This window comes from Echinops telfairi, unplaced genomic scaffold, assembly GCF_000313985.2.
Source record: "Echinops telfairi isolate 266 unplaced genomic scaffold, ASM31398v2 ScPeMD7_7421;HRSCAF=8459, whole genome shotgun sequence".
NCBI classification, from domain to species: domain Eukaryota; kingdom Metazoa; phylum Chordata; class Mammalia; order Afrosoricida; family Tenrecidae; genus Echinops; species Echinops telfairi.
The window spans coordinates 5,470,638-5,483,785 of record NW_022111321.1 but is presented as its reverse complement, the minus strand read 5'-3'; the positions used below and the strand labels follow the sequence as shown (position 1 = coordinate 5,483,785).

The following is a 13,148-nucleotide window of genomic DNA, read 5'->3' as shown; positions in this document are numbered from 1 at the left end:
GTTTTATCATGGATTCATCCTGAAAGTCAAGCCACAATCACTCGATGTAGCCAGCCTATGGTGGGAGTAAGTGGGAAGCGCAGTAAAGAAGATGAAAAGTACCTTCAAGCTATCATGGATTCCAATGCCCAATCTCATAAAATCTTCATATTTGATGCCCGGCCCAGTGTTAATGCTGTTGCCAATAAGGTGAGATTGTCTCACTTTCAGTAATTAAGCTTGCAGTGACAAGTTTCATGAATCAGTTGAGCTTGGCTGGGGCCACAGTGTAATGGAAAGAGCTCAGGCTTTCGAAGGATAAAGATGTAGGTTCTAATCCTAGCTTTCCTATTGGATGGTTTTGTGACTTCATTAGTTATTCAGTCCATTTAGATGTTAATCGCTCATTAAAAAACTCTAAATAGCAATAATTGTCAAGGTTGTTTTAGGAGCAAAAAATTATCTAATACAAACTGTTACATAATATAAACATACCTAAATCCAAACCTAATGCTGTAGAATTCATTCCAACTCATAGCAACCCTGTTGGATGGATTAGAACTGCCCCATAAAGTTTATAAGGCTGTAAATCTTTTATTTATTTTTGAATTTATTTTTATCATTTATTGGAGGGCTTTTACAAATATTCTGACAATCCGTCATTCAGTTGTATTAAGCACACTTGTACATATGTTGCCATCAACATTTCCAGAACATTTCCTTTCTACTTGAGCCCTTGGTGTCAAAAAGCTCCTCTTATTTCCCCTCCCTCCTCCACCCTCTCCTCCTCATGATTCTTTGATCAGTTATATATTTTTGTTCTTATTTCATGTCTTTCACTGTCCATTGTCACTCTTCATCCACATTTCTAATATTCATCCCCCTATGGCATGGGCTATACATCCAACTTTGTGATGGGTTTACCTTTTCTCCCCCTTCCCTCTCTCCCTCCCACGCCCCCACCACCCCTTTACCTCATGTTATCACTACTGTTCCTGAGGGGTTTATCTGTCCTGAATTCCATGTGTTGAGAGCTCTTATCTGTACCAATGTGTGTACTCTCGTCTAGCCGGATTTATAGGTAGAACTGTGTCATTGTAGTGTGGGGGAGGAAGCATTCAGGAACTAGAGGAATGATGTGTGTTTTGTCAGTGCTGTACTGCACCCTGGTTGAATTATCACTTCCATGTAACCCTTTATGGGGGGGGGCTGCCCAATTGTCTACAGATGGACTTTTGGGTTTCCATTCCAACCCTCCTCTTTAACATCGATATAATTGTTTATTTTGGATCTTTTGATTCTGGATACTGATCCTGTTGACACCTCATGATCACACAGGCTAGTGTGCTTCTTCCATGTGGGCTTATTTGCTTCCCGGGTAGATGGCCACTTATTTAGCTTTAAGACCTTTACAACCCCAGATGCTGTATCTCTTGATAGCTGGGCACTGTCCACTTTCTTCACCACGTTTGCTTATGTACCCATTTGGTCTTCAGTGATCTTGTTGGGAAGGTGAGTATCAAAGAGTGCCTGGTTATTAGAACAAAGCGTTCTTGTGTTTAAGGTTAGGTGACCAGATTTTAACATTGGTAAAGTGGGACACCATTGATAAAACTCATATCCTGGCAAAATAGCCACATGGCAGCTGAAAACCGTATACCCTAGCTTGTTGTGAATGCTTTCCAAAAATCGGGACTTGTTTAAAATGCCAAGGGACGCAGGAAAAATTGTTAAAAATCTGGACGTCTGGTCACCTTAGTTTAGGGAGGCCTTTAGTAGAGACCCAAAGTCCATCTGCTATCTTAATACTTTAACATATAAATATATGGATGTTGACCTCAATCCCTTTCATTATAAATGAATATATTTAATAATGTAAATCTTGACAGAAAGAGACTGCCACATCCTTTTTCATGGAGCAGCTGGGAGCTTCAAACCACTGCAACCACTGTCCCATCAGGACCCCTTAGCCATGTGCTTAGTGACACATCAAATTATTCCTAATTATTCGTATATTTCTCCCTTCTCCAAATGCAATAATGACTTGAGCTTGTGTTTGCACAGTACTAATGAGTAAGAATAGCAAAACAGTGTTCTCACTGACAAGTCACTACTGACTTCTTCCCATCTGTATGAATTCTTCAGTCTTTGAAGAACTTGTAGTTAACTATAGTAATATTTCTGATTTCTGCTGTAGAATAGATATTTGCATTGTGCCTAGAAATTTGGATTAACTTGATACTGTCTAGCAAAACAAAAAAGAATAACATTTTGAAAAACATATCTTTGTTTTTACCACCACTAAGCAATGTTTATATTGTCTTTTAACTGCCATTTTAGTTTCATTTTCCATGAACGTTTAGAAGCCCCTTTGCTCATACTTATGCATTGAAGAAGAAAACGTTTTAAGCATTCCAGTGAAAGCCCTATAGCTGAGAGAAACCCCTTTGAATCTTGTTACACTTCCAGATTTGTGTGTATGCATACACATAAATTTGTAACAAAAGTGGCATCATTTTAACTTCCTCTTTTTAATTCATACTACATGCCATAAGGTCAGTAAGTACTCATCTACAACATAAATTATTCATTCACTAATCAAAGCCACCATTGTTGGATATTTAGATTGGTTGTGATGTTATTGCTATTATCAACAATATTGGATGATTGTTCTTTTAATTAAATTTCAGAGCATTTACCTAGTTACTTTCATCCTGCTTAGCTTTTTCAAATCATTGGGCAATGCAGACTTTCCCTATTAAATTGTAAATATTCCTCCTTATAGGACCTGGGAGGGATGTGGCATTCTAAACCATTATCAGTTTAATGCTTTAGTTACAGGGCATAATGTGTGTGTAAAGCACATTGCCCACGGTTAGTTTGTATTTTTCCAGTAATTGTTAGTTTTCCTCCCTAAGATTTACAGTACCGTGTGAATGAACAGGAATGAGCTTTAGTATTGTTTTCAGGGAGAGAGGAATAGAGAGTAGAAAACGACCTTATATCCTGTTACATATGTGTTTACCATGGCTTGTGCGCCTGAGAATATGTCAGGTGATGTAGGAATACACTCTCTCTCAGCTTGGACAGAGCTCCTGATGCCATGGCAGAGGTGGGGAATTTGGCCGAGGACATTGTTCAGGTGGTGGAACATACTGGCAAATGACCAGAGAGAAATGAGCGCAGGCAGTTTCAGAATGCCTAAAAGCAAGATCACCAGCCAGTGAGTTGGATAAAAGGAGAGAAAGTGTGAGCTGGTTGTGGAGGAAAAACATGGCTGCTGCTGACTTTAGTTGACTCTTTTTGGTCGTGATGCTGGAGACCCTTTCCCCCCACCCTGTGGACATTTGACTTGGAAACAAAGAGACACTTTTCAGACCCAGTCAGGATGCCCGTGGAGGGAGAACTAAAGCATGTTCATGGAAGTGTTCTGTGACAGCTACGGAACACTCCGAGAGGGCTGTGTGGATGTCTGTTGAAGGCGATATTCCAGTTGGTTGAGAGAGTAAGCACCAGATCTTGGGTCAGCAAGGAGTTGCTATTATAACACACTGGAGGAGATGATTATTAGGTTTATTGCGCCTTAAAACTTTGTAGTTCGGGATACCAAAGAGGAAGAAAGAAGCTTATCTATTCTGTTCTGGATTTTAGCGTAATTTGCCATATTTATTGCAGTATATCAAGAAATGGCAAATTCAAAGCTTGTTATTTACTCACTAATGGAATTAAAAACGAGTGTGGTCCAGAAAATAAATAAAAAAAGAAAATGACCTGTAGTGAAATGTTGTATTCTACAACCTTCTTTGAAAGAAATTATTCACAAACATATTTCACTACGGATATCTCTTCATTGTTAATTTGCATAAGTATGCATCCTTGTTTTAAAAAAAGTGTGTACCCCTGTATTAAGACATTTTTAATAACAAAGCATTATGCATAACGAATGTTCTTTTGACTTCATGCCCACATCCAAGGTTAAAACTGCTAGTCACCACCCTTTATCAAAATGACTTTGTAGCCCACTGAAAGTAACCACTGCCTACTTTCAAGGTGCTCTTTCCTTTATTTATCTTTATATATTCAGTGCCATAGTGCACACCCCTAGATTCTGTTGTTGAGTATTCCCTTCCTCTCTCTTTCTTCATGGTAATTTTTATTTGTACAGTATCCTATCGTCTGAATTTTGCTAATCACATGTTCGTGATATGGTTACCTTTCTTCTATCCTCTGTACTTCCTTCAAATTTAACAGATAAATCCAGAGCATCATTTGTAATTTGGTTCAATTCTGGGCAAGACTGTAGGTTCTGCAGTCTAGGTTGTGTATAGGATTGCTATGAGCCAGAACCTAACAACAACATGGGTGGCACAAAGGAGCCCTTGTGGTGCACTGATTAAGTGCTTAGCTGATAACCAGAAGTTTAGTGGTTTGAATCCAGCAGCCATTCTGCAGGAGAAAGATGTGGCGTTTGCTTCTATAAAAAGTGTAGCTTTGTAAACCCTATAGAGCAGTTCAGTTCTGTCTCATAGGGTTACTAGAGTAAAAATTAACTTAATCAGAAATTTGGTTCTTGTGGCTGGTATAGTTGATATATCAGGAGGCACATCTGAAATGCCTAGTTGAGTTTCCCTTTTGGAATATTAACAGCTGTATTCGTTGAGAAGGCTGAAAAAATCGTGATACTCTTATTTCATGATCGCCCGCTGAAGCTAATAGCTGAACTCTTTCTATAACCTCTTTCTATAAAGAGGCACTTCATTTTATCTATATTTTCATTAACCAATGAAAGAAAAAATAGGATGTAAGGAAAATGGGATAAATGCTTGATTCTTTCCCCTGATTTATGAATTTCCCAATTAAAAAATGTACTCCCTGTTATCCCTAGAAGATGACAAAATTTTTAAAGTATTGTTAGGAACCAATGCATTTGAACATATTTGATATTTTCTAACTGTTGCAAATATTTCATTTTTGAAGTTAAATTGGTCCCATCTTTACTCAGTGGTAGCCTTTGTCATTTTAATACATCCATGTAAGGAAGTCAGCACAGAAGTATACATCCCGTGTTAGAAGTGTGTAATCGTGCTAGGTTGCCTTGTTCTTGGGGTGGCCGTTGCCATGCAGTTGATTGCAGTTCCTGAGGACGCCATGTGTTAGAGTAGAGCGACGCACAGGGTTTTCTTAGCTGTCATCTTCAGTGAACCTAGGTATATCTTCCATTCTGTAACTGGATAGGTTTGAACCTCAGCCTTCGTTAAGTTACAGACCTCAGGCTTTTTTTTAAATCACCATTTTATGTCTCATTTTTGTGCACCTGGGTCTTTTATGATGTCCACGTGTAAATGATCATACAGTGGATGCGCCTGCATTATTTCCTGAGATATGTGCCTTTTTCCAGGCAAAAGGTGGAGGTTATGAAAGTGAAGATGCCTATCAAAATGCAGAACTAGTTTTCTTGGATATCCACAACATTCACGTTATGAGAGAATCACTGCGAAAGCTCAAAGAGATTGTGTACCCCAACATTGAGGAGACTCACTGGTTGTCTAACTTGGAATCTACTCACTGGCTAGAGCACATTAAGGTGGGTATGTGTTACTGTTTCTATATAGAAAATCAAATGGGAACACTTTCTCTGCTTTGTATTTACGTGTTGTCTACAGTTACGGTCAACATGAAGGTTGATGATGTATGAGATAATGAGAAAATGATAATGCCCTGAAAATGAGGACTAATTCTAACTTTTGATATTTACATTTGGCTCTGTTGTACTTTCTTTCCTGCTGTTTCCCATCTTACTTGCTTCCTTCCTGTTCTTCAGATCCCATTTCTTAGTTCATCTCTTCCATTTTGAAGTCTTTCTAGACCACAGCCGTGCCCATTTCCTGTGAACTCTTCATGGTGTGCCACGCCCCAACCCCCCTTATTCAGGCATGATCCTGCACTTCATTTAAATGTTTTTATGTTGCAATTAAAGTATAATGTCACCTATGAAAATCAAGGATGGATCAATCACATTTCTTTGATGCCCTCTTCAGGAGCTTGGGTAGTATTGTCTGTATAAATCGCAGTCACAAAATACAAACCCATTGCATGATCACTTCTTGGCCTTTTGACCACATTAGGGCATTCTTATCAGGGAAATGAGTTGGAGTAGTTGAATAAATTAGACCATTAAAATGTGAAGACAATCTGGAAGTCTGGATGAAAATACTAATTTGCCTAGCCTGCTAGTATGTTTGAAGCACCAAACTATTTTTCCAGTTAATATAAAAACTAAACATTGCCATTGAGTCAATTCCAGCTCATAATGACCCCATGTAGGATTTCTGAGACTGTTAAGTCTTCACAAGAGCAGACACAGCCTCATCTGGTGGATTTGAACTGTTGACCTGGAGGTTAGCAGCCTAATGCTTTATCCACTAGGTCACTAACTAGGATTCCTTCAGTTAATAGAGTGATATATATATATATATCAATCATACATATATGATCTGAATTTCATCATCATAACTTGTTATGTTAATATCACTTACCAAAATACAGACTTATGCTATAACCAAATTTATATTAATGTAACCATGTTTGTACTGATGGTATATGAACATTAATAATCTGAAATGAGGACTGCAATATTTCATGTTAAGAAGGAGTAGACTTAAACTCACATTAATATCTCTAAAATCAAAATTGAAGAGAAGGCAAAACAGAACTAAAGAGATTTACAATGATAGATGGTTTATTATTGTTCTTTATCTATACCTTTGAACATAGAAAAGTTTAGGAATTTTTCAGTTTGAGAGCATGTTCATATGACCCCTCTCTTAAAATATTTGGTGAACAAATATAAAACTAATTAATACTGTATTTGAAAATAACATAATTGCTGTCGATCCACTTTCCTCAGATCTCCCGCTCAAGTATCACCACCTCAGAGAAGTCCTTTCCCAGCCTCTCTGTACAACACAGTTCTGCCAGCCCTCTTCTGTATTGAGTGTGGACCATTGTGATTCACTGTCGTCTGGCATACTGTATATTCCCTGGTTTGTGTGCATATGGTTGGTCCCCAGAGTTGAATGCATCTTAATTAAGCAGGCTTTATGCCTGTCTCCTTCCATACTGAAAGCAATGCCTGTCACATGGTAAGCTACTCCAAAGTGGTTATTTAATGAACGAATTACTTACAGTGATGATTTTGGATAAACTCGCTCCCGGTTCAGCCTTGACTTTTCAGCTCTTCTAAATCTTCTGTTTGCGGATTCTTAGGTTTGAGTATTCATTTGAATGATTGGTGGAACTTAGGTGAAATAGTGAAAATATCGCTGGAGAATGGGGCCCATTGTTTTGTTGTTGTTCATGGCTGCCTAGTGCATAGTCAAGATTGAGATGGCATCAGAGTTACGCATTCCTGGAGTACATTTGCAGTGAGGATCCCAATGAAGTGGCCTTGGCAGTCTCTCAGCCTACGAGTCTGTTTTCCTTCGCCCTGACTCATGTTTGTGGAACCACACTGTTCATTAAGGCTGATCCAGCCATTGCAGAGAAAAATGAGGCTGTTCTCCCCATTTTAAAAATTATTATACTTTTCAGGGCCCGGGAGGCATCTGTTTGGTTTTATGTGAAGATCAATTTCACAGAAAACTATTTTGCAGTGTCTCTACATACTTAAGAAATAAACTAAAGTTATTTTAATTCTTCAGTAAATTGACCTGATAATATACAAATCTCATGAGAATATTTATTCATACCATATCACAGTGCAAAACAGTGCAGGGCCATAGCTGACCTTTTTGAGCTTCCTTAATGCGGTGGAGGTCAGGCATGCCTTCACCCTCTATCTTTTCTTTGACCTTATTTTAACTCCAGCTGCTCCTCCCATGGCACTGTATTTCTCTACTGAGTTGAGTAACCCGTTGCAATGGCCAGACAGAATTGGCGGACAAAACAAAACAATAGGGTTGATTAGGGAAGTGGACAGGTTACCACAAGTCAGGATCAGTAAACAGTAAAGATCCAATCCACGGTCCTCAGCAACGCCTCTTCTCAACCAGTAGCCAAGTGTCTCTCAAGTTCTCAGCCTCTCAGCAACTTGGTTCCTTGGCCTCTGCCTTTGTGGGCCAGCAAGCCAGCCTGATGTTCTGGCTTAGAGCCTCACAGTCTCAGCATTGTTCTTGTGCTGTCTCATGGTCTCCTTACCTCTGTCTCCGTTCTTGGCCTGGCTCCGTTGCTCTGTCATAAGCTGTCTGTGTCGCAGTCTCTATTGCCTCTGTTGTTAGCTTCTGCCATTTCAAACAGACCTCAAACATGCTCTGTTGGTAGCTCTCCTTTTCCTGTGTTCTTGTTTCTGAAGTGGCTTTTACACAGAGAAAGGGCTTTGGAGATGTTTTTTTTTCTTTCAGTAGACTGTACTCTCAAGGAAACAAAGGGTAGTGACTACAATTAAGGTGGGGAGACCCAACACATCCCACCTTAATCTTGTCCATTAGCATAACCAAGAACTCCCTCCAAAACAGGAGTATAATGGCAGGCAAAGAGGCTAGAATTTAGAATACATCACATAGGGGGACCACGGCTAGAGAGGCCATATTCATTAACGCTATCGCCACAGAAAGTAACTTAATTTAAAGATTTAAACAGTGCTTGCTGTGCTCTGGCACATATAAAAATCTTGACTGTTTATAGTCAAAATTATAAATAAATGCTATATAGTATATTAGAAGAGATCTAATTTATTTTGTTTTGTTTTTATTGTGTTCCCCTCCCCCCCATCATTTTATTGGGGGCTCTTACAGTGCTTGTAACATTCCATACATTAATTGTGTCAAACATATTTGTACATATGTTGCCGTCATCATTTGCAAGACATGTTCTGCTTGAGCCCTTGACATAAGCTCCTCCTTTTCCCCCCCTCTCCCCCACACTCCCACCCTCCTGTATCCTTGATCAATTATATATTGTTATTTCAAAACTTACACTGTCCTTTGTCTCCTTTCACCCACATTTCCATTATTTGTCCCTTTGCGGGGAGGTGGGAGGGAACTATATATCCAATCTTGTGATGGGTTCTCCTCTTCTTACCCTTTCCCCTCCCTGACAATCCCCCTGTCCTCTTGATATTGCTACTCCCACTACTGTTCCTGAGGCATTTATCTATCCTGAATTCCCTGTGTCGAGATCTCTTATCTGTACCAATGTGTGTTCTCTGGTTTTTCCAAATTTGTAAGTTTGAACTGGGTCATGGTAGTAGGGGGAAGAAGTATTCAGGAACTCGAGGAATGATGTGTTATTTGTCGGTGCTATACTACACCTTGATTGAATCATCCCTTCCTTATGCTACTTCTGTGGGAGGATATCCAGTTATCTATAGATGGGCTTTGAGTTTCCACTCTCACCCCTCTTTCGCATTGATTTAGTTGTTTGTTTGGGGTCTTTTGATACCTCTTGCTTGATCCCATCAACACCTCATGATCACACAGGTTGGTTTGCTTCTTCCATGTAGGCTTATTTGCTTCCCTGCTAGATGGCTGCTTGTTTGACCTCAAGCCTTTAAGACCCCAGATGCTATATCTTTTGATAGCTGGGCACCATCCACTCTCTTCACCACATTTGCTTATGTATCCATTTTGTCTTCAGCAATTGTGTCCGGAAGGGAGGATCCAAGAGTGCTAGGTTATCAGAACAAAGTGTTCTTGTGTTTAGGGAGGCCTTGATTAGAGAACCAAAGTCTATCTGCTATCTTAATACTTATCATATAAATATATGTACATTGGCCTCTATCCCTTTCATCATAAATTAATATAATTACATAAATATATGCCTGTAGCTATACCTCTATACATAGCTTTTGCCTGCTATTTCTTTCCTCTGTTTCCTTTCACCTTCCTCCTATCCCATTATCATGCTCATCCTCCATTTGGCTGTCAGTATTTCCTCTTGGGTACATTGCTCTTGATTAAGCCTTACCCGGCATTACACACCCTCCTCTCCATCAATTTTAGAAAGAGATCCAATTTTCTTGCTTTCAGGTACATATTCTAATTTGATTAAATATTGTGTTAAATAATAGACCATCAGTTGGCATAGCAATTCTTTTATTTAAATATATGATACTGGACTAGAACCTAGTCCTTCATATATCTTCCTCATACTGTTTATTTCTTTAGTACCTGAAGGTACTTTTCATTTGGATATTTCATTGTTCAATGTAATAAAGGTCTGCTTACATGCATATGAGGTTTTTCTAGTTTTAAAACTAAGATTTATTACCTAACATTTATAAGAATTATTTATAGGAAGGAACAATTGATTATTCTTCTCAGGTTACTGAGATGATTATCTCTAGCAAGTCTCTGTTAGTACAATTTGAAGGAGCACGTTTAATTCTTTAAAAATCTCATTAACAAGTCTTTTTTCCAGCTTATTCTTGCAGGGGCTCTTAGGATTGCTGACAAGGTGGAATCAGGGAAGACATCTGTGGTCGTCCATTGCAGTGATGGTTGGGACCGCACAGCTCAGCTAACGTCCCTGGCCATGCTCATGCTGGATGGGTACTATAGAACCATTCGAGGATTTGAAGTCCTTGTGGAGAAGGAATGGCTAAGCTTCGGACATCGATTCCAACTAGTAAGTAAAGAACCTTGATGTATCGCATGCGTATCACATAAGGCATGCACAATTTACACTTTTTGTTCGTTAGAAGTTTATCTATAAACTGAGCTTTTATTCTTGGAGGCTAACTCTCTCGAGCTTTTTGCTCTGTTTTTAGAAAGCGTTAAGAAATTCTGGTGTGACTCTGCAGTTTGGAGCTGGGGCTGCAGTTTGTCCATCTTCTGACACACTCTTGTGTGAAAGAACAGCAGTCACAGAGTGATTTTGATGGGTACTTTCACCTGTGACACTTCAGATTGGTAGGGAAGTACTGGAATTACAAGGCATTTTTAGTTTTCCTGTAGGCTTATAAGAAGTTGAGCGTGGCTTGTTTCCTGTTCTGAATTTAAAGGAGCCATACAGAATAGCATTGCTCATCAGGATCAAGGTCTAAAATTATTAGGCTGTACCAAAAGAAATAGAGTGAAACGGAAAGTTTCACTCAGAGTTGGGATTTAAATGCACTCTTTTTCTATTAGATGTCTTAAAATACTAAAACTGTGTGATTGTATATCTGTGTAAATGTTTACAGATAGTTTTATGAAAATGACAAAATTTTGAACCCTCTTTAGGCTCAAAATTTATTTCCATATTAGTATTGTTATCAAACCTCAAGAGTTGACAGTCTACTTTCTGCTGATGGAGACTTGACTTTTGCTTTCTGTTGTCTGAGACTCGCTTCAGAAGACGGTCAGAAGAAAAAATTATGATATCCCTTCAAATATCTGAAAGCCACTCCTAACCCTTCTTAGCTGCATTCTTCAGTCCTTGAAGATAACTAGTTTCTTCAGTCATGTCTCTGTCAGGCTAGCCTCCTCAACTCCCCAGTTGTTCTTTTGGACTTTGTTTATAGCTTCCTACAAATGTAGTATCAGAACTAATGACAGTTTCTTAACCTCCTACTTAAACAATACTGCCTTTTTGTATTTGCCGTATATCATAGTTGGGATTCATGGAGCTTTTAGTTATATAAATGATCAAATGATATTCTGCTGTGCTTCTGCCAAGCTCAGTAGAGAATAAAACACTAAATGGAATCAGAACTTGGGAACAGTCCCCTTGTCAGTCATGAGCTTCACCTGTGCTGCCCATAAAAGGGCTTCAAAGGCTCATGGGAAAATGGCATTAATAGAAAAGGAACTTTTTCAAGCCCTCTTGTATGCTAGTTGTGATCATAGCAAAAAGCAACGAGTGAGAATATTGGTTCCTAGACAAGAGGAACAGAGAGAGCAAGCCGTGTGTGGCTGAAAACGACCATGGTGAGACTGGGTATGGGGGAGGAGTACACTTAGACCCTGTCTGCAGGGGAGCTGCATTGTCAGAGGCCTCAAGTCATCAACAGACTTGGTTTCTGGGCAGGCATCTTCACAGATGGGCTGAAAGACTCTATGAAAGATGTTTTGCCTACCTGCTGTCTCTAATGTTAATCTTCAGTATCTATTTAGGTACCAGGGTATACTAGCCAGCAATAGGTACAGAACTGAAAGGTACAGACATTTAAAGTTGATCTTGATTGAACTGGTACTGTTAAATCACATTAGGCATCTGGGCTATTTATTCAGTGGGCTCATATTTTTTCAGTTCATTGTAAAGTGTACTATGAAAGACCATTTAAGTAAAAACATTCTTACTTCAAAGAAAAATGTCAAGGCTATACGTTTTCATATAACTGTAGCCCAAATTATACATTTCGCACTGTGTGAAGATGCTTGGACTTATAAATGACTAACTCCATTTATTGAATTTTTTTTCCTGCTTGTTATCTGAAAGCAGAATTTTAGCGCTTCGAGGAGTTTCAATCGAGAGGGGCATATTCTTGTGATTAATGCAGGGCAGTGACTAAACTTTTGGGTTTCAGTACCCCATTGTTGACAACGTTAAAGAACTTAGTTTATGTAGAAGATAGCTATAATTTCATATTAGAAATTAAATGAAAGAAAATTATTTGTCAATTTAAACAATAAATTTATTATATGTTAATATAAGTATTACTTCATCCAAAGTAAAGTTTAGTGAGAAGTGATACCTTTTTGCATATTTTTCAAATAAAGACTACTTTTTAAATGACAGCTAACTTTTCCTATCTGCTTCTCCCTCCCAGTCTGTTATATATGTGCTGGTAGATAAAGTGTATTGAACCCTCCGAGAAGCAGAACTCAGTGGGACCGCCTTGTTTTTTCTGGTCTTCCACCATTCTTGCCTTTGACAGGGTCCACACCAGTCACTTTGATTCACTTGTTTTGGTGGAAAATTTGGTGGAAGGAAAGTTTTTCTTCTCTAACAGCTGTCCACTTTGCACAGATTACACTTTCTCAGGGTTTCACTGTTTATGAAGAAATTTGAGCCACACTCAGGTAGGAGGAGAAGAATTTATTTAGTAACTTTTTCAGGTAATTGAGGCTTTCAGTTTTTGTTTTGTTTTTAATTTTAAAAGTAATCTTATTGGGGGCTCCGAACCGCTCATATAATATTCCAGACATCAGTTGTATCAAGCATATTTGTACATATGTTGCCATCATCAT

General features: G+C 38.8%; 1 protein-coding gene across 2 annotated transcripts in view; it reads left to right on the top strand.

Moving 5' to 3' along the window:
• The window catches only part of MTMR2 (myotubularin related protein 2), a 90,627-nt gene that overhangs the window by 61,884 nt on the left and 15,595 nt on the right, over positions 1–13,148 (top strand). The window contains exons 10-12 of one of the 2 annotated variants that reach the window (XM_045297770.1): positions 1–189; positions 5,378–5,563; positions 10,396–10,602. In XM_045297770.1, the coding sequence (XP_045153705.1) occupies positions 1–189; positions 5,378–5,563; positions 10,396–10,602 (582 nt within the window). The remainder of the gene's footprint in view (positions 190–5,377; positions 5,564–10,395; positions 10,603–13,148) is intronic. The other variant, XM_045297771.1, reaches the window with a different exon arrangement.